Consider the following 27,490-nt stretch of genomic DNA (forward strand, 5'->3'; position numbering starts at 1 on the left):
GAATGGATGAAAGTGAACAGGGGGACAAATAACAATACGTGCACTCAGTGAAATCTTGTTTCTTTACATCCTCAGTTCATTCGAGTTCAGATCAACAAGCTATGTATCCTAGCTAGAATAAAAACGAAACTCTTAATCCAGGGATTCGACTGAGACCATCGATGCCATATCAACGTCGTGCATTATGTCGTTTCGGTCTTTCTCTACTATTCCCGCGCTCTCTTTCCTTTCGTCGCCCGCCACTATCATTTCCCTTATCGGCCCGATCTCTTTCAGTGGCACTTCTACCACTATGTGAATTTCGGAGTCGTGAGATGCGGTCATGTTGGTCAGTCTTGTTACTCGCGTCCTGATTCGAAAGCACGCTAGACCTTTGATTGCCCGTATACCGCGACTCTTCTTGTTTTGCGCTTTCTCTCAGGGATGACCTCCTACTACCATGTCCATCGCGTTCACCACCCTCCCCATCACGTCCACCGCCTTCCTCTTTCTTACGTTTGGTGCCAGATTCCTGTTTGTATGAGAAAGACGTATGGGAATAGGGTCAACCGTTTTGCCAAAACAAAAACCACCAAAAGGTTGGGAAAACGTACCTCATACTGAACTTTCCCGTCATCCATTCGCGAGAGAAGACTGGTAGGCGTAGTAGCCATGTTAGTTGAATCACGATCACGATCACGATCACGATCACGATCACGATCACGATCTCGTTTCTTCGGGCCCGGCCCACCCGGCCCATCAATATCTATTGGAGCAGCTCGGTTTCCAGTTGCAGGCATTTCGACGCTGTCTCTTCGATCCTTTCTCGCGTTATCCTCGTTGGCTTTCTGTAAAGCATTGGCTGCCATACCAGCCATACCTCTAATACTGAGGTTTTTCTTTGGTTCCATGTTCTTGCTGGCCTGTTGTGAAGGATGGGGACTCCAAGAATCCCCAGATTGTCGATGATTGGAGGGTAAAGAGGGTTTACTGGGTGTACTCGTAGAGCTAGCATTTTCACGAGAATGTGGTTCGCGAGAAACCTTGTCGGGTGAATGGTTCCTAGGGACAGCGTCTCGCGGCTTGTAGGAATCGCCTCCTTCATTACGGCTCCTCGCATGATCTTGACCTGAGCCGTTCCTGGTTGAATATCCATTTTGGGCAGTATGAGTATTGGTGGTATCGGCCGAACTGCTAGAATGTTTTGAACGGTTCTCGGGATGTCCAGGTGGGAATGAGCTGGCCGGGCCGGTCGGAATAGAGCGCAGAGTCCGAGGAGACATGTTAGGCTGTAGAGCACGCGGACCAGATGGTATAGAGCCATTGTAGGGAAGGTTGCCGGACTTGGGGTCGTTGTTCCCGTCTCGTGAATTGATATCGTCTCCATTCGCAGAGTGGCCGGTTTCGAGGTCTTTGCGCAGCTCAGACAGCCCCTGTGATGGTTGGTTGGATGCCTCGCCTACTAGTGAAGGCTCGGAAGAAACGACTTTCCGACGCTTGATGCCATCATCTGTGACCACATCACTGGACTGTTTGAGCTCGCGCTCTTTATCTTTATCTCGATCTTTCTCGTGGCGCCTATCATCCCGGTCGCGATCTCTACGGTGGGATCGTTTCTCTCGATCACGCTCCCGATCCTTATCACGGTCGTCACGGCTGGGGTCCTTTTCTTTTTCGCGATGCCTAATATCGCGTTCTTTGTCTCGGTCTTTCCGATCGCGATCGCGATCACGCTCCCGGTCCTTTTCTCTCTCTTTGTCTCGTTCCCGATCCCGTTCCCTGTCGCGATCACGTTCTCGGTCGCGCTCACGATGGTCACGGTGTCGATCAGACGGCGAACGAGATCGCTTTCTTTTTTCACTGCGGTCGCTCCTGTCGGCGCGTTGCTTTTCTTTGTCACGGCCACTGCGAATTGAACGTATTGACTCGACACTAGGAGGCCTTGTACGTGGTGGCTCGTCACGAAGTCGCCGGTGGTCTCGCTCATCCCGGCGATCATACGAGTCACGCTCGTCGCGAGACCGAAGGGATGCATTTTCATCGTTGGGCCGTTTGGCTGCGTCATCTCGTGTGCGGGGACTGGCAGTGGCCGATGTTGAAACGTGAGAGCCTGGATGGCTGGGCAAATGGTGATGTGTGGTGGGATTGGTGGGAAGTGGGTTGTCTCGGCGCATGTTATCAGCCCTCGGTGCAGAAGGCAAAGCTGGAGGACGCATCAGCTCGTTTTCACGATTCGTTCGAGACGGGCTGTTTGCTGATCGAGTGGCTTTTGGACCAGATGGGGTGACGTTCGGAGGCCGGGTCGCGGGCTCAGCTGGTCGAACTTGAGAAGGTACGTAAGGGCGATCTATCAAGTGTGCTGGATTGTTAGCCGTATGTCGGGGTAACTCTTCCTTTGTAGCTTTGGATTGCGATGGATCTGGGGAAGAAACGCTTGGGGCGGTTGGGTTGGTGACTGCAAATTTGCGGGAGCGCTGGACAGCGGCCCGAGCGAGCGCCTCCCTTTCAGCAGCTTCGGCGGAAGGCGCAGGAGGGGCACTAGGGAATTGAGACTTGGGCCCCTCAGCGATCAGTGAATGAGACTCCGAGTCTACTCCATTGCGGTACGGCCCATTGCCGCTCATCTGACGAGAGGGCACAATGGGCAGCTTTCTATCACCTTCGTGCCGTGGGACTTGTGGAGGAAGCCTTGTGGTCGAGGTGGCGGGCCTCTCTGGAAGACCAGCGGGGCGGTTGGAAGTAGAAACAGGAGAGGGGACAGGTCGTGAATCTGATAGTGAGGTGGGAACGACCGGTTTGGGTGGGGGCAATGGGGTGGTCATAGGCCTGGATACCAGTGGTGGGATCGCCTTTGGGGACACTGTTGATGCTGGATTCATGTCAATCGGTATAGTTTTGGCGTCCGTGTTGACTGGCGCGGCGACAGCGTCCGGTCTGTTGACCTGGGGGAGGTTTGGCTTGATGACATTCTTCGCAGCACGCTTCAGCATTGATTGATATCTGACATGAGCCATTGAATGTGAGTTATGTGGTACAATGGAACTACTGGGAAAGGGAAAAGGAGACCGACCCGTAGACCAACACCCTGACATCTTCACGTTTTTCATGCTTGAGCAGTTCAGTGACGGCTGCTTCTAAACTGGTTGCCTGATCTTGAAAAAGAGGGACCAAACCATCCAATTCTTTCAAAAGAGCAATGCTGTTGCGAATATACATGTACTCGCCTGATTGAATGGCGTCTCTGCAAACCTGACCAAGAAATTGAAGTGTCAGATCGAATTCGACTGGAAATGGGTAATCTAAATGAAGGGTAAGAGCTCACTGTAGACATAAGTGACGTCCACTTTTTGACCACTTTCTGGAAATTTTCGTATGAGAGCATGTCACTTTCCGCGATTCCTTCGGGAGTTTGATTGGCCCACTTCATTCTTAATCCTGGTAAAAAATTCCCTTTCTTATCTTTTCCGAGTCCCGTCTTCTTGAACGTACTTTCACTGTCGTACCAGCTTTTGACCAAGAGTAATAAATCCCTCAAAAATCGACCATAGTTGGAGGCCTCGAATTCACTACATGGAAATATTGTCGGGCCCACGTCCATGCTAAAGATACGATCAAGGAGCTTTAAAGTCATGAAAGAGGCTGGACCCAGCCCATGGAGTGTTTTAATGAACTGGGCAGTATATGCGGCATCGACTGGTGAGATTTTAGCACGCGGATTGAAACAATGCTGAATGACATGCTCGAGAAGTTGAGCCCGAAATGGACTGCGAGTACATGCTGTAAAGCAACCACTTAGCAGGGTGAGTCGATGTTAAGCGCGTGGCGGAAAGGAATGCATGCTTCACTCACGAGGAAACCAAAATGACTTTTCCGATGCTAAACGAGCTCGGGTGAGCTCATAATGTTTAATGTGAATCTTCATTTCCTTGGTGAGCGCTGCGCGGATTTCCAAAATTTTGGAGCGATTGGCGCGATTGAGCTCCTTTAGCGAAGAAACCATGACAGTAGAGTAATCACGATCAAGATCACTCAACATCGCGTTGAGGCGATTAGTCTCGGAAATATACCTCTCATCAGGCATCCGAATATCATAGAGTTCAAGTTGCCAGAATGTTACGAAGAAGTGGGGACTGAAGATCCAAAGATTGAGGTCAGTACGACACAAAGTCACATTGAAAGTAGAAAAAAAACCACGGACCCAACAAGTTTGCAAGTGTGCTCAGGTAAAATCCTTTCGGCAAGCGCAACCGTTGGTAGCAAGCTGGTGGGATAATGAGCCTACATAGATGAATCCTCAGTTGGACAACCGTGAATGCGGGTAGAAACACCAAGACTTACCTGCTCATTGACCATATCAGTTGATTCAGGCTGTTCGGCCTTGACTGGCTGGACAGACTGGTCCGTAGATATGGGTGGCGTTGCAGATGTTGGGTTCTCGTCGATAATTACTTCCCCATCGGCACCTATTTTCAGACTTGGCCGAACTGATGCAGACAGGACAGGCCTCCAAACCTGGAAAACAATAGCCGGATCATTTCGGTATTGCCCCCACATAAGTTCCATTGGAGGCAAGGCGTTTTCGTAGTCAGATATGCTACGAGAAGTAAGTTGGATACGCAGAAACTCAATGTACTGAAATAATACTTGTTGGCACTGCGACAAAATTGGAAGAGAATGAAAACGAATCAGTTCATAAAGTTGCGGTGAGTTGTTGGAATATTAATCATCTTACACTATCAGCTAAAACGCCGAGATACTTCAAATGTGCGCCTTCATCTGCAAGCAGCACAGCATTTTGCCGCTGCAAGGTGACCAAGACAAGTAAGGGCACAGTCAGTCCGGATTCAGTTAAGGCCCTCATAAGTCGATTAGAGCTTTTGGAAAACGATGGTTTCTTGACTGCAATGCTAGTCGGTGAAATGGCTTCAGCTCTCAAAGTTTTCGATCCACCCAGCGCCACTACTTGAGAAGCCGAAAGATCTTGCAGAACATCCACGCCAGCCATCTTACTGATCATGTCTCGTAGAATGATGAGATCTTTAGCATTGCCAGTTGCAAGTTGATTGGCAATGTATTGTAAAACAATCGCTGGGTCCAAGCTCAAATTCCGCTTGAAGACGTTCCCAACAAACTTGGCCAAGTTCTGTAGCCAGGCAGCGATATTAGTTCCATCAGACTTGGACCGATCTTTGTCTGGGTTTGAAAGGAATTCGACGATTGAATAGGTTAGGACGTCGAGCGCAAAGAGGTTAAGGTACCTCAGACATTCGATTACACAAGTGATAAGGTTATCGTAGGTCTGGACTTGATTGAGTGCCGCATTAAACACGATACAAGGGTTAGACGAAGCCAATTTGGCCAGCGCTCGAGATTTTTCCCTGAGGTTGTCAAGCGTCATGGTCTTGAGTACGCGTTTAGTCTCGGCATCGGCTCTGACTCGCTCGACTTTGAGCTCGGGGATCCGCTGGTAGATACGATCTTTCCACTCGCCGTATATCATGTACCTCTCCTCATACGAATAAGACTGTAAGACTTTCCATATAACGTTCGAGGCTGCGACACATCCTTGGGTCATGGATAATCCTGGAAGCAAGAACCATCTCAGGATGTGATTCCACCGCAGGTCGCCTGTTGCCTCGTGTGATGGCCTTTGGACGGCAGCAGCAGTTAGTGTAGCGACTTTGTGAAATACACCCATGTGAATGTGACCAAATGGTCCCACAAAACGAAGCAGCGGCCAGACGTAATCCAAGACCTGCGAACTATTTTGAGCTCGAAGGATACGATCCCTCCATGCAGGCCAGAAGAAAACCGGCTCTGTCTTGACACTCGTTGCACCCAAGCTAGCAACGCGAGGAATTACTTTAGCTGATAAAATCGACTTGGGGACCTCTGCATCAATAAGTAGGTGGGCAGGACCGCCAGCGTATCTTTTCTTGGGCCGCGTGATATTTGATTGTGAGAGTTTGCTATTCTGTACAGATAGTTCGCATTTTCTGTAGGCCGGATCCAAGGCAACATCTACTAACCTCAAAAGTAAAGCGGAGATGTTGGGGTCTTGATGAGCAAGATACTGATGGTTTGGTATTGATAGCATGAAGATCGATTCGTGGAGGGCGCCAATTGAGAGCAAAGCAGATAGAAGTCCAGCCTTTTGATTAGGAGCAGATTTGGATTTGACGGATGTAGTAGCCGATGCACCCTCGGGAATTTTGGTGGCAGTCATCTTGGAATAAGACCCCATCAGGCCACTGTTATCGAGCGCGCCGGCCATGCTGAGAGCATTTTGAGGTCCAGCGTTTAAAGCTTTGGTCGTGACCTCTTGCCGCCAGTTTGACTCGTGTTGCTTGATAGTTTGCAGATCAGGAGAAAGATGTGGAAGTATATCACGTAGCTTTACAATCTTATGCCAGATTAATACAGCAGTCATCAAGTAGAGCTCATCGGGGGTTGAATCGGCTGAATCACTCTGTTGATAATGTGTAAATTTGAACCCCAGGAGTGACGCGATGAGCCTCGAGCCCTGTTGAGGTGGCAAAGTGCCATCGGCAGGAAGAATTTGCTCGTCATCAATGACCGAATTCCAATCACCGGTCTGCATCCAGTGGCTTTTCTTCAAAAGTGAGCAGAAAAAGGGGTAATGTGAAATCACGTTGTAGCAAAATACATCGAGAATTATGTCGAGTGTGCGATTGGGATCCAGATCGAAAAACCCAATCATGGCTTTGATGTTGTTTGAGACTTTTTCAATCCGTGAATCTCTGATTTGCGGAGTTTCGCCAGGTAGTAAAACTGACCGAAGGTGCGGATAACTTGTCGAATCGCCTTGACCTGAGTCAGCGGGTACTAGATGCGGGGCGAGACCAGGTCCCATGGCGGATATCAATTCTGTAGCGAGATGAGAGTAACCTTCAGATTCTTCACGAAGCAGGTTGAAACGCTGTTGTTTGTAACTGGGAGGCAGATTTCGGCGTAAACAAAAACTATTAGCGACTGGCATTCAGGTTCAAATTGGAGCATAGGTTGACTTACTGAAGGCCAGTATTGATACGAGTGGCCTGTTTAGCAACCAATTCAGCTGGGAAGGGGATCAAGCCTGTGTCATATAGAAATCCGTACTCCCAGCTCAGCCGACAATGTGCAGGTTGAAGAGCAACGAAGCCCTTCTCATCAGGCTGGAGGAGAGCAATTGCCAGCTGAATCAATGTCTTGCGTGATCGAGATAGAGATTCAAGCTTCATTTTTCTTGAAGTCGCGTCGGTACTAGGCTGAGGGGCATCGTTGGAACTATCAACGTCAGTCGATCCGATGGGAAGTTGAGTCGATTTCACATTCAAGGCCTTGATCTGTTCTTCTAAACTACTGTGTTGGGCTTCAAACTCAGAATCGATCGACCAGATAGTGTCGGCGAGCAACTCAGAGACGCGTGCATTGATTTCCTCATCTGCCAGTGAAGAAACTGATTCACTTAGAAAAATTTGAAGATCCGCTGCACTAAGAGATCCCGATGTTGATTTTTTAGTATGGCGAAGCGCGCTTTTTACTAGAATAGAGAACAACTGAGTAAGCTGCAAGTCCGGGTCGTCCGAAGGAGGGGCGAATGTATTTTTTAGCAAATCGACTAATTTCGATGATCTGGATGGATGTGAGATGGTTGCAGCATGTCATGACGAGAAAAACAATGATTTGAAGGTCAGTGGTGTGATTGACTGAGTCGACCATCATTGATGTGACGTGCCCGCGAATCATGGGGATAAAATGACAGAGGGCGACTCTCTTCCAATGGGTTTGCAAATTCATGATAGTAGCGGTGATGCAGATACCGATGATAGAATTAAAGAAGTAGGTAAGCTTAGAGACTTACAGTCGTTGTTTGAGATTGCTATCTTTCCAATTTGATGGGCATTTCGAGATGAGTAGATATACATCGGATCCGAGGAGGTCGTCAGACTGGAGGTCCATGATCGAAACCTCCAGGTTTCTAACTTCAGTTGATGGCGGAGGGTAAATCGCGAGTGAGTCCAGATTTGTTTCAATGGGAATTCCTGTTCGAACTTATCCAAGTCCCTCCCCATGCGGGAGGTCGGAGTTCGGGGCTCGGGTGGCATTTAGCCACCCTCCCGCAAGGAGGGACTTGAGAGCGGGCAAATCCGGCCGACAAGTGCCGCCGTAGCGTAGCTTAAAATACTACGCTACGCTAGTACTAATGTTAGTCTGGCTGGCCCAGCAATGACATTGGGGGGTTTAGATCTTCAGGCAGGATCACCAGTCAACCCCCTGATTAAATGGTGGATTCAACAAGGTTGCGGGGGCAACAATCATGGAGGAAAGATGGCACTTGACATGCTCAGCTATCCATGTTTGCACATTCAAAGTTTTTTAACCGTATTTTTTTGATAACTGACTTAGGTTTTATCTACACCAGCTACAATTGTTGATGTTGAAAGAGCGTTCAGTTTTGGCCCAAAGACACCGGCTCAAAGAATTGTGTGTCTAGCTTAACAGCCTCTCAAACGGAGGGTCCAGGGGACCCCACCCAGAGGGCTCTCTGTAGGAGAGGCTTACTGGCTATCCCCTCAATTTTGGCGGGAGAAGAATTGATATTTAGTGCAAACAGAAAACAAAAACAATCCTATCAAGTGTAATAAAATAATAATAAAAAACTGAATAGACAGTCTTTTAGCCTTTCATTTTGCGCACATTTTGGCACCTATGCCAACCTCTCAAACAGAAAAACTCAAATCCCTAGTGGCAAAGGTATCCTGGACTCTAGTTCAAGGTAGCAGCACAAAATTCAAAACCATGTATTGGGTTCTGAAGATCCATCTGTGGATGCGCATTTGCTCTGGCCATTTCCAACTTTGTTTGTTCCACCCATAAATCCAATCTGCTCACAGGCCACAGTCTTTGTCAATTGGCAACAGCGCAATGTTTGTTTTTCAGAAAGGCAAGCAGGAACTTTTTGGGGGTAAGGTTGTTGTCCTGGATCACTTGGCAGATCCTCATGAGCCTGATGTATTCTGGAACTGTTGCTGGTGTTGACCCATTTGGTAGCACACCTGCCATGGCAAGGATCAGAGTTTGATAGAATTAAAACTGGTGCTTCAAAGATGTCCAGCCAGAGCTGGCCAGAGCGGAGCAGGGTGATCTCAGGATACTAAATATCAAAGATCTACAACCTGGAAAGCCTGCAAATCAATGGATCGATTGTGGTAGACGCTTTTGTTCCGGATGGAAAAATTCAAAAATTTCTAGTTTACATATGTGGTGTTACATTACACTCTCTTTTGATACACACACTTCCTTCAGTTTACATACACAGTTGTACACAACTGCATGTATATAGCTTACATACTACCCTTTTACAAATACTAGGGTTCAAGGGCGGCTCTGCTGCCCTGTGCTCCATATGTCAATGTCACAAAACGACTGGGCAGATTGCACCACACTCCCAAGCACGACTCACACAAGCAGTCTTCCCCAATTTGGCCAAATATGCCGGGATATTGGTTTGCATGAAGATGTACTGTAATCGGGTACTGATGTAAGTCCCAAAATTTTGGCCAGGCAGGGGCCAATCTGTTGCATTCCAAAAATGGCCAGCGTTAGGCAGCAGTTATCTTTCATTGCCTTTTCCTCCTAGACGCAGATAGACGCAGAATCCCAAGACTTGTTTAACAGGAGCACTGTCTATTTTCAGGTAAGCAGCTGGTCAATGCAATTGTGCACCATTGGGATTTGCCAGACCTGTCAAACCTTGTACCCAGGTGTAGCCCTTCTTATAGCGCCGTTGTGAGAATGAAAGCTGGTTGGCTGATGTAGAATGTCCGCTAACCGCCTCCTTCAAGAATATTGATGTCCAGGCTGTGTGATTGTCGGTAACTCGGCTCCGCACTGCTACTTTCCGCTAGCCTTCAGCACTCCTTTACTGAGCCTGATCTATAGCGTAATAGTCCGCGAGTGAATAAAGCTCCGCACGTCGTAAGCACAAAAATCCGCAAGTAACTCTTGAATAAGGATAAGAACACAGATAATCTCTCAATAACTCTCGTACGTCCGTAGTTGTAAGTACAATGATGATCAGTAAAAATCTGTAATAATTCGATAGGATAAAGATTCCCCCAATAGGAGAGTCCCCCCTTCCGTCCTCCCCTCCGCGCACGTCGCCGTTCCCACCCGATCCCGCACGTCTGACACTTTCCCGCACTAGTCTGCCTACTCCGCCCGCTATCCCGCTTGTCACTTTCCCAGACTCCGCTCCTCTCCGACGCTTGCCCTCCCACCGTCCTCTGTCTAGCCCCCGTCAGTCGTTTTCTCGCCACCGCCTTCACCCCGGTTCCACCCGCTTGGGCTGTCATGGCTCACCCGCTGACGCGCCGCTGCTACCAGTCCACGTGTGTAGTCCCGCCGCAGTCCAGCCCTGTCTTTTTCCACTCCAATCCAAATACCCAATCCGAAATCCGCAATCCGCAATCCGCAATCTGCAATCCGCAATCCGTAATCCGTGATCCGTGCATTCCAATCCGCGCGTGACTTTCCGTAAGCTTTCCTCATTAATAGAGCCCGGGTAAAGATAATTTGAGAAGAAGTACTCTTGATGTGGGATCTGCGCATAGTAACATTAACTAATCAGTGCCCAAAAGCAGATGATTTAGAGGACACAACGGATATGGAAAAGGCAATGAAAAGGAGCTCTCATTGGTTCTTTGGAAATATGGACAATACGAGCGGAAAAGGAATTTTTTTACAGTAGGCGTGTTGCAGTGAGGTTTGCGGCAAAAGTATAAAAGGAGGAGCATTGTAGATGGTTGAAGGCATCACTTGGCTCTTGCTCGGCGCCAATTGCTTAAAGAGCCAAGCAATCCAGGGAAGTATGTACCTGTAGTTTCATTGAATGGTACTGGGGGGCCAAAATGCTGCCCAAATTTTTTTTAGCAAGCACCCTTCGGTCCACTTAATGTTAAATCGTTAATCTGTGTGTATATATGTGGCTACATAGCAACCAGCCAGCCTCAGATGTGGCTGTGTAGCAACAACAAGCCACTTATTACAGTAACCTAGCAACCACAAGCCACATTAATAAAGTGGAATAGTAACCATGGGGCTGTGCAAGTCACCCAAGCAGACTAAACAGCAATACAGAAAGCTGTGCAGGTCACTGGAGAAGACTCCATAGCAACCAGAGGGCTGTGTAAGCCACACTTATGACTAGATCACCAGCTAAATTTGCTCATGTCTACACTGTCACAATGTACATAGCTGTATTCTGCACAGCAGACCAGCCAAAATATTTCATTTGTAAAATTTACACCAGCCAAAACACCTCATGTACATAGAACACCAGCACAAATGCCTCACATTTTTCAATATAAGGAGAGGCTTTCTCTTCCTTTTTCCCCCATCAGAGGACATCAAATCCATCTAATCAAGGAGATCATTTCCCCCACAAGATTCAAATAAATTGTCACCCTCACACTCTCCACCACATAATAAAATACTAGCTTTATATTTTGCAATACACATTCCATTGTGAGCCACTTGTGAGAAAAGTATTCAACTACACTAGACCACTGTCTTCTTGCTTCCAGCCTAGCTGGGGATGTTGTCAGTCATTGTCTTTCAGAGAGGCAGGGGTTTCTCCACACATACTTCTCTAAATTCAGCCATAAGAGGTGCAAAATGCTTTTAGAGTCTCACAGCGTAGGATTTACAAGCAATGCAGGTTTGTGAATCCTTGTGCAGGTCCATTTTTTGAAAGGCCATTGTTTGAAAAATTATTAAAAATACATCAATGGCGATAGAAAAAAATCTGACTTTAGAGGATTGTAGAGGAGATGCTAAAGGCTCCAAAAGCTGTGGCTTAGAGCTATAGAGGGGCTGGGGACAGAGCTATTAAAAACCTAAAAAACCTTACATCCAAATTGTACTTTCTGCTCCTGCTTGAAATCTGAGATAATCTGCAAGTCCCTCCCTGCGGGAGGGGCTGCTTTGTGGCCAGCCACAGCAAGCCTCCCACCAGTTGGGACTTATGTTAAGTTAGATTGTGTGTCACTAGATGAATGACAGTGGTGTTTTACTAAAAAAAAAAGAAAGATCAAACCCGTACTCTTGCGTCAATGGAAGCAAGAACAGAAGAAAAAAAAACAGGAGAATGTGGAGTAGTAGGAGGATAAATGAATAGAAGTTTCTTGTAGTGCTATGAAATGAAGAAGAGTTCAATCTTCAAAAGAACATTGCTTGACCAGTGGGTACATACCCACCCCTGCGCCTGCCAGAAGGTACCTGGAACACCCACTGGCCAGCACACGCTGGTGGGTGCGGGTGTTGAGAATTTGCAAAATTTCAGGCGGGTACCCACACCCGCGGCTCAGGTGTGAGGGCCATCTCTAGTTAGCCAGACAATGGACTTTTGCTTGTGGAAATTCTTGGTGCTGGCACTTTTATCCCTCTTCAACTTAGAACCACAAATCTTGCCATTCTTGAAGATGACTTGACAGATTGCAATTTTGTGCTGGACGTTCAGATGATTCAAAACCCAGCTGCAGCACAGATTATCCATATTTGATGCCAAACTACCTTCGAAATCCATTCTTGGTGCACGAGTTAGGGAAGCTAAGGTGTAAGTCCCTACTGATGGAGGCTCGCTTTGCGAGTTCACCCCCGAAATCTCGAGGGACTTTGTGAAATTTTTATTTGGAGGGTTCAGATCACGAGATGCCATCGGTTGGTGCCACAAACCGATGGCATCTCGTGTGGTTGCGACTGACAAAAAAAACCAGCACCTGGGTCAGGGGGGGTTCGGTGTCCACCCGGGTGAATTCGGATACGGGTGTCGGGATAGGTACAAATACCCGTCCCGAACCCCGGGCCAGGATTGGCAGATATCTATGTATTTAAATGTTTAAATGCATTATTTGCCTTGGCCAGTCTATGTAGCACCTTTGAGTTTTTGCCATTTGGGGGCATTGCCACCCTATCGGCGTCTTTGTTTCAGCCGGAGTCCAGTCAGCTGATCCATGACCACCCCGGACTTCCCACTCCCAACCTCAACCACATCGACTAGATATCGATTGAATATCACCCAACACTCCCCACCATCTCAAAAACCGCTTCGACTTGAAGGTCCAGTCCCGCGACCTGTGCAGCCTCTTCCTCCAGTTTTTGCCCCTTCGGTCTTTCGGTTTCTCGGGCTCATACTAGTACTATCAATCAGGGCGATTTGGTTGTGAGACGCTGACAGGACCAATCAACCACTACCAAACCATTCGATTCCTCCGTCATGACCGTCTCATTCTCGGCCTCATCAAAAGCTCACATGGCACCAAGGCTTCCTTGCTCTCGAATTCTTCTTTCCACCTTCCTAATGACTCAACTCTTCACTTCGGTACGATCCTCCGCTTGCTACTACGATAGTTTCACCGGTCGCACGGTCTGTGATGGACTCTCCTATGGTGCTCGTCTCGCAATCGCCGCTGCTATTACCATCGTTGGGGCTCTCGCCTTAACCGGAATCTCTTATGTTGTTCGCAAGCGCTTCTACGGTGCAAACACCCCACCTCCAGTTTCAGCCGTTAGTCATCATCATTGCAAAAAAAAAAAAACCTCCAACAACAACATCATCTGTAGAATTCTTGACTAATCCATATCATTCTTTATCTCACTCCTACACAGGGCTACTACGGTCCACCACAGACTTCTTATCCTCCGAACGTAGCATACGCTCAACAACCCAATGTCTATCCTGGTGCCCCTCCACCTGCCCCAGCATATGCTCCTCCTGCCGGCCCACCCCCACCGGGCTACAATCCTGATTTTTATAAACATGGTCCCACACCGGTACCCCAACACCCATGAACTGACCGCCACTCAAAAAATCTTGACTGACAATCTGTAACTCTGCTAATATGTAAACTTACATGTCCACTTCTTTCTTCACCATGTGCCCTGGTTTTTCTATATCCAAACAAACACTCATCACCCCTTGTCTCACTGCTTTCCATCTATCTTATCGTTAACGTATGGAGTTTTTTTCTCTCACTTGCCCTCTTCCTCTCCATTGCTGAAGTTGCTCATCCTCAGGCTTTACCTAAATATTTCTTTATCCATCTGAAAAGCTTATCAGCCTACAACTCACAAGGAGTTTTCTCCACCGCGGGCTAAATTGCGGGACTAAACCAACATTAGCTATCCAAACTTGATTTAGTCCCTCCACCAGAGGCCCAAAGGAGGTCCTAAACTGGGAAAACCCCATTGGGGCCCTATACCCTAACTTGACTAAGTCCCTCTATTGGAAGGGGGCGCAGTCCCGCAGGGACCCTCCAAAGGAAGGACTTTGCTATCTTGACCTGGTGCAGTAGAGAATTAGAAAAATGATGGTTTTCAATCCTTTCTGGGCGCGCCATTTGTCACCAGGTAATAAACCTTTGGGGGAGCAAAATGTGCACAACATCATGGAGTTCCTTTGTACATATTCTGCAAATTTTATGGGGCCTTGGGTGCCCCATGAAGTCCTTTTTTGTGACTGACAAGTCTCCATTTCATTGTGCATTCCACATTTTGCACTGTACAGAATCTGAAATTGATAATGTTACAATTATGATTGCAGCTCAACCAGAGGAGTTGAAGATGAGAAAAAATAGTTAAAAGAAGGGTACAGCTTAAGCCATCCCAGAAATGTAAATTATAGCAAAAAAGGTTCAGAAACTCATATGGGAGATTTGTTTTAAAAAAGTCCCCACCAAAATGCCTAATTCTCTACTGCCACGGGGTTGAAATAGCACGTAAGTCCCTCCTTTGGAGGTTGCTTTGCTCCCCCAAGGAGGGAGCTAGCTAAGTTAGCCCTATACCAGTCCCAAATCTAGGACAGTATAGCTCCCCACACAGTCCCTCTGGCTCACATATCACACAGCCAGAGGCTTGTGATACTTCACTCCTCACTGCACAAAAACCCCAATATCCCCAACCTCAACATCCATGTACACTCTTGACAACCATTACTGGCCAAGCTAATTTGTATCTACATAACACTCTGCTAAATGGAGGTTAAATTGTACTATGGATGGCTTCCACCAACACTGAAACAAATGCAATACAGGAAACGTATATGGTAAATGTTTCACATTAAAGATGCATACCTGCATGTCTGAATTTGTGTTTTTAGCCATTATCTGTGAAATGTTTACCATATACATTTCTTGTATTGAATTTGTTTCAGCTTTGCTTCCACTGCCATCAAGAGTACTAACACAAATTGATGGCCAGTACTGACATCAATAAGTACCTCTCAATGTCTGGTACTGGCCATCAATACATACCTCATTGGATCTGGTCCCTCAAATCCCCCCATTTATAAAAGGCTTGGACTTTTGTATTGCATTTGTTTCAGCATTGCTTCCACTGCCATCAAGAGTACTAACACAAATTGATGGCCAGTACTGACATCAATAAGTACCTCTCAATGCCTGGTACTGGCCATCAATACATACCTCATTGGATCTGGTCACTCAAATCTCCCCATTTATAAAAGGCTTGGACTTGTTAGTAACGCATCAAGAGGGATGAGTCCTCCCAACAACCGGTTTGCAAACAGACCGGTCGTTGAGAGGTTTTTTTTCTTCTCAATGACCGGTTTTTAACGGTCATCAAGAGGGATGAGTCCTCCCAACAACCGGTTTGCAACGGCCATTGAGAGGGTTAATCCCTCCCTATGACCATTACAAAATGGTCATTGGAGGCGTTTGCATGTGTGTATTGATGTACCACCCTCAATGGCCGGCGCTGACCAGTCATTGAGGGGGGTGTTTTCCTCCCTCTGGGTCCGCGCCAGCCTTGGAGAAGAGTACAATGGAGTGCTGGGGTGTTCACTCCATACCAACCTGGAGTGCATGGTTGTGTACTCAAAAAAGGGCTGATTTTGGAGTGTACCACATCCCACTCCAAATATATTGGAGTGGTCAAAGGTTCACACCTTTTTTGGAGTGCATGTAGTAAAATGTTGGTGTGCCTAAAACCTGAACCTAAATATTACACACTGACTGACAACTTGCCTTTGTACCGAGTTGCTATGGGTATGATTTGATTTCATTTTCTCATCATGAATCATGTAGACTGACTGTAATTCATCAGTCCTTCATCCGTCTTTCAAAGACTAATACTTTAAGCTAGCAAAGTGGAAACCAGAGTGGATTCAGGAATCCATCCAACTCATGCGCGAGATGTGGGAAGCCCACTACAGGCCTTCACCTCAGGCAACTAATTCCCAACCCCCAAATACTCCTCCAAAGGTAACTGAAACAACGACAAATAAACTGTGTAACTCATGCTATTCATCGATTTGAAAATCACAGCAGCTGCATGCAGGTATAGTCGCAGGTTTGATTGGCGCCTCTGAAGCGCGTGGAGGGAGCGTCCCTACAGATCTGCTCTCTATGTGGCTTGCTGGGGGGTTGATTTTAAATGAACAAGGAGGGCCGGTGAACCCCCTCAAATGGTGGATGTGAGAACGACGCGCAGGTAACACTCATGGGGGTCTGCTCCAGATGGCCCTGGATGTTCTTAGTGGTCCAGGTAAGATTTTTCATCTTTTATCACTTTCTGATTGTGATACTCATTGATTTAATCATATATATATTAGCAACAACTGTCAGCATGGAGTGTGCTTTCAGCTTTGGAAGGGATTATGTATCTCTCCGAAGGCATTGACTTAGTGTGTCCTTGGTTACAAGAGGAATGGCTGTTGCATTTTACGTGAAGAACGGGGTGATACAGAGTGGTGTCTTACGTAAATAGAAGACCAATAAGAGGAACAATGCAAATTTCAAGGGCAAGGGCAAGGAAAGATTGAAAGGAAACTGAATTAAAGCAGGATGATAGTTTCTTACTGATTATCTTGAAATGAATTGTTGGCTGGCATTTTTGCCTCAAAAAATGCTGAACACCCACAGGTACCTCCCCCAGGTACCCGGGTACCTGCTTCCTGCCCCTCAGGGGGGTGCTGGTGCGGGTGCGGGTGCCAAGGATTGAGGTTTTTTTGGGGAGGTACCCAAACCTGTGGCGGGTACCCGGGTGACAAGTGAAATATTTATCTTGGATCAATGATTTGCGTTTGGAGTGGTGTGGCATGGATGTTGGTCGGTTCAAGGAAGTGGTTGCTGGTGCCGGCTCAAGGAGGTGGTCGCCGGTTTGTATAGATGATGAGGTTTGTGAGGTCAGGGGATGTTTAAAGGGGGTTCTCACTATTGCATAAGCAACATAAAATCCTAAGTTTATGACTCCCTGCCAAAATCACAGGTTATGCTTTTATGATTTTATTTAATTTATTTACATATGCAATTTTGAATACCATATTTCCCTGAAGAATCTGATCTCTGGCAGTGGTAGACGGTAGAGATGGCAATCGGTACCTGGGTACCCGCCGCGTGTCCGGGTACCACCTGCTTTTTTGGCCCAAAACAGATACCCGTACCCGTACTTGGCACCTGCGGCGGCGGTAGCCGGGTCTTTCTGGCGGGTACCGGCGGTACCCGCCAAGTTGTTTTTTGTAGATATGTGCCTGCTCGCCGAGAGGGATCCCTCTCGGGCTTCTGCGAGCTGGTATCAGTATACCTGCCGCCGAGAGAGGATTTATACCTGCTCGCCGAGAGAGATTCCTCTCGGCGAGCACTGGTATACACACACCAGCTCGCCGAGAGGCATTCCTCTTGGCGAGCTGGTGGGTGTATACCTGCTCGCCGAGAGGAATCCCTCTCACCAGCTCGCCAAGAGGAATGCCTCTCGGCGAGCTGGTGTGTGTATACCAGTGCTCGCCAAGAGGAATGCCTCTCGGCGAGCTGGTGTGTGTATACCGGTGCTCGCCAAGAGGAATCCCTCTCGGCGAGCCGGTCATGGTGCGTGTACACCAGCTCTCCGAACTCTCGGCGAGCTGTTGTGTGTACACCAGCTCTCCGACCTCTCGGCGAGCTGGCGTGTGTACACCAGCTCTCCGAACTCTCGGCGAGCTGGTGTGTGTACACCAGCTCTCCGAACTCTCGGCGAGCTGGTGTGTGTATACCTGCTCGCCAAGAGGAATCCCTCTTGGCGGGCTGGTGGGCGAGCTGGTGGCGCTGCAGCCGGGGATATCACACAGGACTTGCAGGAGACAAGTCCAGAAGGGGGTCGGGGACATGGAAAATAGGTAGCAGTATTGGCGGGTATCAAGCGGCGGTACCCGGGTACCCGCCTAAAAATCACACAAAAACCAACACCCGTACCCATACTTGGCACCCGCGACCCTGATGAGTACCCGCCGGCGGGTGCCGGGTACCGCCGCGCGGGTACCCGTTTGCCATCTCTAGTAGACGGCAAAGTGGAAAAATAAAAAGTTTTTTCTATACCACATAAGTACTCATACTAGGCCTCAAGATACCACCAAATGGACCCCAGAAATAGATTCTACGGCCGATCTCCCCCCTAGTCACCACTGGAAGCACCCCTGGGCCCCCTCTAGTGTGGAATTTACACCTCATGGACACCTATCACACGGCCAGCCCCGGTAACCCAGCTGTCAACTGCCTCAACCCAAGTTTTGCAGTAGTACACTTATACATATCACAGGATAAAAACAGACATCTCCCTGTTAGGCTACACTACATATTAGCTAAATACACTTCTTTATATACATAGTATGACATCATTTACAATGTTTCTGCAGCCTCAGACTTTATGTAAACACTAATTACCCCTGTCTGACAGCTCATGCAGTCTACTGTAACCTTATGCATGTGTTAGAATGTTCTGCTGTATATTCTGACATCATGTATGCACCCCTTGCATGCTTAGAATATTTTGCTGTATATTCTGACACCATTCATGTGCCCCTGAGGGGTCATGACATCATTTTTATCTACTCCCACCAGCTAAAATCCCTCACCCTGTTGTCTAGATTAGCTGAAACCCTAACCCACAAGCCCCTCTGGGGCTCCACTTTTGTCTATAAAAGGAGCTCTCTCCACCCCCAGTGGTCTGCTCCCCAGTTCCTCACCCAGAACTCACAAGTCACCCAACACTCATCCACACTCAAATCCTAAAACACTTATAACAACTCTTATAATCAAGGAATTCAACCCTTATAACAAAGTAATTAAAACACTCACACGTTGCCAGTCAAACAGATTTCATCTGGAACAGACCAGACCTATCACTTAATAAAACTTTCCAAGCTGAGCTTGGTGGGTCTTGTGACTGATAACAGAAGGGCAGAGCTTGCAAATCCATCATACCCTTCAAAATTCAGCACAAGGGTTTCATTACCACTTTTGAGTCTTACAGCGGCTCAGATCTGAATTTCCAGATTGACAGCAAGTTTAATCAAGCCTCTCTGGAGGAGAGACCCGCAGGGTCTCTGTCTCACTGGGTGGCTTTCCCCCAAGGCACCAATTTTGGCATGAGAGCTGAGGAGCCTGGGGCCCAACCAACCCCCATTTTTCCTTTGATCCACTATCTCACACCCATTTCTTTCTCAATAGGAGCATGAGTGGTGCGGCCTTGTAGGCTAGCTTCTTGCGCAGGCAGCCATCCACTAATCAGCTTTTTATCCCCCCAGCTGGCCACTAGAAATCCTTGAAAAATCACTGCTGAGCCCGCTCCAACAAATCAAGGTTTTTTTCTAACTCCTGTACATCAAGCATACCAATATAAATATTATGCATTGATTATGAATTGAGAAGTGAACTTGTTCAAAAATATATTTTTCATTTAATTAGAAGCAGAAAATGCTGCTTCCATGCACTTACTACATATAGATGCAGAAGTGTACAATCATTCCCAGAATCTTGGAAGCTTGATTTTACAAGCTTTGTAACTTCAAGACCGTTCAAGATAAAAACATGTGGCCTATGTAGGTTTGAAGGCCAGATGCAGGGCGTCAATTTGGCAGCTTGGCAGTCCATTTGGCTCATGGGATGCTATGGTGGTGTGGTGTTGAAGTTTGACACCAGCCAAATGGGTTGAGGCAAAAGTGGGCCGCTACGCGTTAGCATAGAGGCAAAAAGCACCCGCCTATTTTGAATAGCCTTAGCGGGCTGCTAGCGCCGCTACGCTGCGGTAATTTTCAGTGGCGCTAACAGCGCGCCAATTCTTTGTTAGCGTAAGAGCGTAGCGGCAAAAAGCGCCCGCCAATTTTGAATAGCGTTAGCGGGCTGTTAGCGCCGCTACGCTGCGCTAACAGCGCGCTAATTATTTGTTAGCGTAAGCGCGCCGCTACAGTCGCTAAGCTACGCTACGCTGGGCTACAGCCCTTCTAGCAAAAAAAATGTATTTTTTTCCGCTAAAAGTGCTGTAGCGCAGCGTAGCGCGCGCTCTTTGGCGCCCTCTGTGTGTAGCGTTAGCACAATTGCTTGCATCTGCGCTAATGCTATGCTAACAGCTAAATTAGCTGCGCACCCTGTGCACGCAGTGTTAGCTAGGAGATGGCGCAATTCTGCTAACCCTACGCTAATAGTTAGCGGAATTCCGCTACGCTAATAGTTAGCAGAATTCCGCTACGCTACGGTTAGCGTAGCTGGCCCACTGTTGGTTGAAGTGGTCCTCAGCGCTCACACCAAATTTCCAGGCTTACTCCCAAGTCCCTCCTTTGGAGGCTTGCGCTTTGCACAAGGGGTGCCAGCCTGCCAACTCAGAAGGGAGGACTTACTAAGTTTGAGATCTGAGGGACTTCCATAAGTGATCTGGAGCTAAGGTTGTAACCCGGGCCTCAGGGTTTGGGTGCAGCCCTCCCCAGATCTGGACCCAGCATATCTGGCTCCAATCCCTGGTATCCATTGGCTCTACGTTTTTTTTTTGAAATTGAGAGAAGCTGAGGGTTTTCTTCTCAATAACTGCTTATCTTGATTGCGGTTATTAAGGACAGTAGAACATACCTCAAAACACCTTGAAAGAAAGTATTTTCATTAAAAAAGAGAAGGCAAGTCTCTTTGCTCAATGAAGAGAGTGATTTCTATCTTGACTTGGAATGCAAAGATGAATCTTGTGATCCCATCAGCTAGTGGAAGGCCAATCACAAGCAGTTCCCAACCCTTTCAAACATGGCAAGGACATACCTTGCAGTCCCCGCTTCAAGTGCTCCAAGCAAGCAAGCTTTCTTTTTAGGTTGCTACATACAAGACTACACCCAGAATTGACTCACTGCCATCAACCTCATTGTTCAGGATGTCATTGATGTCAACAACATCAAAGCTTCCTCTCTTTAAATTTCTGTTCTTTTTATGCCAGAAATTCCTCATCATTGCTTGAAATAAATATAAAAAACAATTTTTGGAACTGTTCTTCCCCATCACATACCTCCGGCTGCATACATGGCTATCCAATTGGATACTGGTTTTCTATCCATGTGTGATTTGATTGGCTACTGCCGTATCATTGGGGTTTGGTTTGAAACCTTATCTGGAGCCCCAATAGCTAGATTTCCCTGTGAAAATTTAGACTTTTTGGGTCTATATCCACAACTGCAAGGGTCTCAGATGTGAAGGGGAGTCATCCATTCCCATGCGGTTGACATGGCACGTAAATCCCTCTTTCAGAGGTTGCTTTGCCCCCCCAAGTAGGGACTTAGTTAAGTTAGTCCATGGCCATTCTCAAAGCCCCCAGAGCATCTGCATTGGTGCGGGTGTAACTCAAGGAGTAGCAGATTAATTTACTCCGGGATTAGCGCTAATCTGGGTGGTCAATTGCATTGGTGTGGGCTTAATTGATGAGTAAGTATGTTGTATGCACCTACAGCTTATGTAAGCTGTGTTTGGTGCATACTTTTTGGGTGGGGAGGAGTGTCTGCATGCAGCGCTTACTCCCAGAATTAGCAAGGATAAATTTACCCCCGCAGCTCCCGCTTACTCCAAATCGTACTCCCAGGAGGAGTTTAGTCCAATTAAATCAGACCCAATGTGGTTGCCAAGGATTAGTTACACTAATCCTCCCTTAATCCGCAACCAATGTGGATGCTCTCAGTGGAGGACTTCCTGTCACTTTTGAACAGATCTGTAACTTCAGATTTTGCAGGGAAATCTGAATTCTGGAACTCTGGATCACTTCAGGGATCTTCAGGGACCTGATTTCCCTGCAAAATCTGAAATCTGGCCAGTCAGATCTGACTTTCCAGATCAACAGGAAGTCCTCCAGTTGTCCCCCCTCCCCCAAAAAAACATCAAAAAAATACTTGTATTGTCCCCCAAAAATGAGTGTTCAGGGGTTCGGATGTACCGGTCCACCGACTGTACACATGCTCTCGGAATAGTAATCCGCACCAACATGATAAGTCGCACAGTTTCTCCACTAGTTTGTATGTATAGCTTGGCGTGTTTTATTCACGTCCCTGTACAAATATTATAAATAGGGTGAATGACGGCTGTTTTTTCAGATATGTGCGTATTTTGGTAGATTGTGACAGTGTACATTTTCCATTTCGCACCTCTAGACGATACACATAACTGACGGTATTCAAGAAGCAGATTGGAGTCCAGATAATTTCCGTGAGATGTAAGGTCCTTCCTTGTTATAATCAGGCTAGATGGATACGTTTTAGCAAGAAAAATTAGCATCTCGTCTTCTAACAAAAGCAACGGCAATATAAAAATACATCTGATTTAATCGAGAGGAATGAAAACCAGACATACCTTCGACATCCACAGTTTCGTTGAGCTGGCATCGTTGAAGACCAATTTCCCAACAATGCATCCACCCAAGAAACCAAGGTATTCTGGCTTCCCTTTGAATTCTGAAAAGTATTCGGGTACCTTTAATGGTTTAAATATACCATCACCTTGAGTACCGGATTGTGGAACTGAATTCAATCCAGAATTTCTTGACTGCAGCTCGGCGGAAATCGCAATTCCAAGGCCTAAGCGTAGTGATGTTAATTTAAATCTAGTTCATGTTTGTGCCAGAGAAACAAGAAACAGGAAGAGAGCTTACCTTCGGTGCGACACATTAAGCCACTTCCATCAGTCAAAACAAACTGACCAACTACATCTTTCCGCTGTTCTAAACTTATGAGCTTACTAATCCCGCGATGAATTGACTCGACCAATGTATCATCTTCAGATATTAGTTCTTCGGTATACCTGGCTGCGTATCTTTCCAAACCAAACCTTGAAAACACTGGGCCTATCGATCTCAATAACCCCGGCGCAAAGAGTGGTTCGGCATGTCGGTGCCTGGTCTTAGAAACTCGGATCCCTGCCTGTTCTCGAGGGAGTATGAGAGATTCGGTTGACACTGGGATAGCTTGAGACGGTTGACAATCTAGCAAGGGGCTAGGAGGCGCGCTAGGGTTTGCTGGTTGTTGAGCGTTAGATAGACTGGAGACGATGATGGTATCCGTCTCTTTCTGAATCTCCGCTACGAGTTTGCCCGTTTGTATGGGCCTCCTAGCAGCTTGCGATGAATTGTTTGATGTCTGCCTTCCGATGATCTTGTCCGCCTTGCCACTAACAATTGCTTGAGCTACATCAGTTATTCCCGTTTCTTCTTCCTCTTGGCTGTGTAGATCCGCGGCGCTGAGTGCGAGGGTGTTGAGCTGCGGCTCGAAGCGAATATGGCTATCAGCTTTGAGATTCGAAATGAAAGCCAATAAAGCATGGTACAGTGCTTCTACTCGATTAGCTGGATTCCAGCCAAGTAGAGTGGGCAGTTCCGGATTTTCATTCAGCAGTAGGCTGATGAGATAGTCATCACAATCCTGTTCGCCAATAGGATAGAAGTGGCAAGATTGATTGAGAACGATTGAATCGCTAACAAAACCGATCAAAGTCGATCGGGCGCCAACATCAATCGTGATCCCGCTGGTGTAGTTGCAGGCAAGGAGTTGAAGTAAAGGAGATTCGCCTAAAAACAATGCGGGTGCTTGCAAGTTCTCGAAAAATAATTGCGTGAATTTATCTCGGATTGAACTGGGTAAGTTGGGGGGGATTGAGAGTAGGATATGTTGGGCGACCGGTGGCTTGGAGAGTTTCAGACGATTGAAGAGTAAATAGCGACTAGATCGACAAAGATTCGTATTAATCGTTTAGGGAGTTAATTGACGATTTGAGGTCCAAAAGACAAACTGAAATCTTTTATTATACGAGCATCCAAATAACGATGAAGAGAAGAAAAAAACTAACAAAAGCGCGTCGAGTGCCTTCCAATCGGTCACGAGTGGGCTCGATTGCGAGAGTTGAGGACCATGATGAGAAGGGGTTGAGAAGATCTGGATGGGAACCAGCTCGGATTGCGGTTCGAACGAGTAATCAGTCCACTTTCTAGGTAGGTTTGATTGAGCTAGCTCAGGTTTAAGGTAAGCGATTGTTGGAAGGGTGATCGAAGGAGTCAAAATGACTTCAGGAGAGACGCCCAGTCCAACTTGAACCGAATGAGCCTGAGTGGAGAGAGAGACGATGAGTAGATTGGCGTCTCTGAATGCGGCCTAGGAGGTAATTTCGTGCGCATTTAATCAGTAATGAGGCTAAGTGTTTGGACAGACGTGATTGGAGATTCTGACCATTGGTTATATGAAGAATCGACCGAGTTTTCTGATGGAAGACTATCTCCACACCGCGTCGCCAAGGTCGAAATGTGCAACACGGGGTTCGCGACGGGGAGTGATCCCCACCCCGATGCCCGTATCCGACCTTTATGCGGATACCCACCAAGCTTAGGCTTTGTTTGGAGCCGATATAAATATAGGTGATATAATCATTGGTTAATTCAATGAAAACTACAAAATTCAACATAAAGCCTCCAAATATTTTTTCTAGGCAACCTACAATACTGGTCTCTTCAATTATGAAGTCAGATTCAACTGATTCAGCCATATTCAGGCCCCGTTTGGACGCCCGGTGTGATATGATAAATTGCATAATAAAATACATAACACCCAATGTGAAATCCAACTGTAATAAACCCAATCAAAAAATCATCAGATTTATAACATGTCTGTTTGGACATCCACTCCAGAATACATAATTTGAGTCCATTTATAACAGGACTGTTTGGCAAACCAAGGCAGGCAGAGCTATATATGCATGTAGGCTGGAGGAGTACTTACTACACACCCTCTTGATGACCGGTCAACCGGTCTCAAAGAGGAAGGACACAGCCTCTTGATGACCGGTCAACCAGTCATCGAAGAGCACACATCAACAGCTTCTGGATGGCCAGTTTGACAGGCCATCCAGAGGACACCCTCTTGATGACCATTCAACCAGTCATTGAAGAGGACTTCACCTCTCAATGACCAGTCAAACGGTCATTGAAGAGCACACCACCACCTCGTGATGAATAGAGAGGGATGAGTCCCTCTCAATGACTGGTTGACGGGTCATCAAAGAGGACTTCACCTCTTGATGACCCAACCAGTCATTGAGAGGGACACTACACCCTCTTGATGACCGGACCAGTTGTTGGGAGGGACTCTACACCCTCTCAATGACCCAAACAGTCATTGAGAGGGACTCTACACCCTCTCAATGACCGGTCAACTCGATATCCGGTCAACCATCTTGATTTGACCGGTCATCAAGAGGGACTCTACACCCTCTCAATATCCGGTCGTTCTTGATGACCAGTCAAGCAGTCATCGAGAGGGATTCTACACCCTCTCAATGACTGGTTGACTGGATATTGAGAGGGTGTAGAGTCCCTCTCAATGACCGGTCAAGCAGTCATCAAGTGGGATTCTACACCCTCTTGATGAGTGTAGAATCCCTCTTGATAAGACTGGTTGACCGGATATCAAGAACTCACCCTCTCGATGACTGGTTGACCGGATATCAAGAGGGTGTAGAGTCCCTCTTGATGACTGGTCAAGCAGTCATTGAGAGGGACTCACCAGGGGAGATATGTTCCCACTCCCCAGGGAGTGCCAGAGCTGAATTTTATGTGAGTTTTGGTCGGATGTGAGCCTGATGTGGATTAGTAACTCATCCCCAAAATAGTAAATTGGATGGAGAAGTTAGTGAAAAGTCAGTCACAATTGATTTGGAAGTCAACACAATGTTGTGTAGAATTCTTTTGTTTTCTATGTACAACTGTGGGAAGAAATATGATGAAATGATATTTCACCAAAGTCCAACTCATCCATTGCTCCTGTTTACTGATTTTTAAGGATAGCAAAGCAAAATTCCCATTCTCAAAAGTAATTCCTCCAAAAAAATGGGTTTCTTGTAATTCACATTATATGCCCTGATGTACAAAATTAAACTAAAAGTTGACTTGGTATTATTGGGTTTAGATTTTTGGAATGTGGTAATGTTGCAGTCATTGAAATTGAAACCCATTTTCTTGGAAATGCGGGAATTAATTTGAATTTGGCTGATAAAAATGACAAAAAACTGTTTTAATAGGGTGAAAGTCTGAGTTAAGTCAAGGTTGGATTGCAGTACCAATTCACTTTGGCCATATATCCTGTCCTCCTCACGAAAATGATCTAGTGAATTTTGTATTTTTTTGCTTTTCAAAATTCACGTGTGCACATGCAAGTTAACCTTTTTGCACTTTGCTAATAGTCACCCTGATGTACGTGCGTACATTGAGGTGGAAATATCACAGGATGGGCCTTTCACAGCCACATGAAAAGTAAAAAATTTGTTTTGAGACACCAATTGTCCCCCTGATGTACGCGAGTACATGAGGGGGAAAAAATCACAGGCTGGGCCTTTCACATCTCCATGGAAAGGACACACTGGTCATGGAGCCAAGAAAGTACTATATTCTGGATGAGTTCTGGATGAATTATAGATGAGTTCTGGATGATTTTTTGGCAAGTTATGGTTTATTTCAGGATGATTTCCAACTGATTTCCACGCTGACTTGCAGTCTTGTTCATACCTATTCAATATTGCTTTACCAAAGGCCTCCAGCACAGTTATGGAAAAAAGTTACGGTAAGGACTGGGGAGTGGGAACATATCTCCCCTGGTGACTCTACACCCTCTCAATGACTGGTCGGGTCATTGAGAGGTGAAGTCCTCTTCGATGACCCGTCAACCGGTCATTATCGAGAGGGTGGAGAGTCCCTCTCGATGACTGGTCAGGTCATCAAGAGGGTGGAGAGTCCCTCTCGATGACTGGTCAGGTCATTGAGAGGGTGTAGAGTCCCTCCCAATGACTGGTCCGGTAATTGAGAGGGTGTAGAATCCCTCTCAATGACTGGTCAAGAAGTCATTGAGAGGGTGAGTCCCTCTTGATGACCGGTCAAGCAGTCATCAAGAGGAACGTTGTGTCCTCTGGATGGCCTCTCCAATTGGCCATCCAGAGGTTGTTGTGCCCTCTTCAATGACCGTTTGACCGGTCATCAAGAGGTTGTGTAGTACTCCTCTAGATGACAGTACATATAGCCATTTATCACCCGGAAATAGAGGTCAGGACCTCTATTTCCGAAATGGCTGGGGGAATAAATTTCCCGTCATACCAAGTAATGAATTTTATGATATGACTGGCCAGCCCAAACACATATAAATGAGGTGTTATACCCCAAGCCCCCCCGGTTATAAGTTGCGCAATTT

The 27,490-nt window shown here is 46.8% G+C and overlaps 3 protein-coding genes across 3 annotated transcripts; 1 reads left to right on the forward strand and 2 right to left on the reverse strand.

Annotated features, from left to right (window-relative positions):
• Positions 1–169: 169 nt before the first annotated feature.
• On the reverse strand, positions 170–7,941 carry PtA15_18A5 (uncharacterized protein; the record flags this gene model as incomplete). Its single annotated transcript, XM_053165015.1, has 10 exons — positions 170–511; positions 594–2,979; positions 3,050–3,228; positions 3,302–3,756; positions 3,829–4,109; positions 4,178–4,257; positions 4,318–4,632; positions 4,712–6,932; positions 7,012–7,614; positions 7,844–7,941. The coding sequence occupies 10 exons, from the start codon at positions 7,939–7,941 to the stop codon at positions 170–172; spliced, it is 6,960 nt and encodes a 2,319-aa protein (XP_053028505.1).
• A 5,317-nt stretch (positions 7,942–13,258) lies between these two features.
• On the forward strand, positions 13,259–13,833 carry PtA15_18A6 (uncharacterized protein; the record flags this gene model as incomplete). The annotated part of the gene is made up of 2 exons (XM_053165026.1): positions 13,259–13,549; positions 13,651–13,833. The coding sequence occupies 2 exons, from the start codon at positions 13,259–13,261 to the stop codon at positions 13,831–13,833; spliced, it is 474 nt and encodes a 157-aa protein (XP_053028506.1).
• Positions 13,834–22,446: 8,613 nt separating this feature from the next.
• PtA15_18A7 (uncharacterized protein) lies at positions 22,447–24,490 on the reverse strand (the record flags this gene model as incomplete). The annotated part of the gene is made up of 5 exons (XM_053165037.1): positions 22,447–22,512; positions 22,623–22,846; positions 22,921–23,984; positions 24,111–24,412; positions 24,488–24,490. The coding sequence occupies 5 exons, from the start codon at positions 24,488–24,490 to the stop codon at positions 22,447–22,449; spliced, it is 1,659 nt and encodes a 552-aa protein (XP_053028507.1).
• Positions 24,491–27,490: the final 3,000 nt, after the last annotated feature.

The sequence above is a fragment of the Puccinia triticina genome, chromosome 18A, assembly GCF_026914185.1.
Source record: "Puccinia triticina chromosome 18A, complete sequence".
Lineage (NCBI taxonomy): Eukaryota > Fungi > Basidiomycota > Pucciniomycetes > Pucciniales > Pucciniaceae > Puccinia > Puccinia triticina.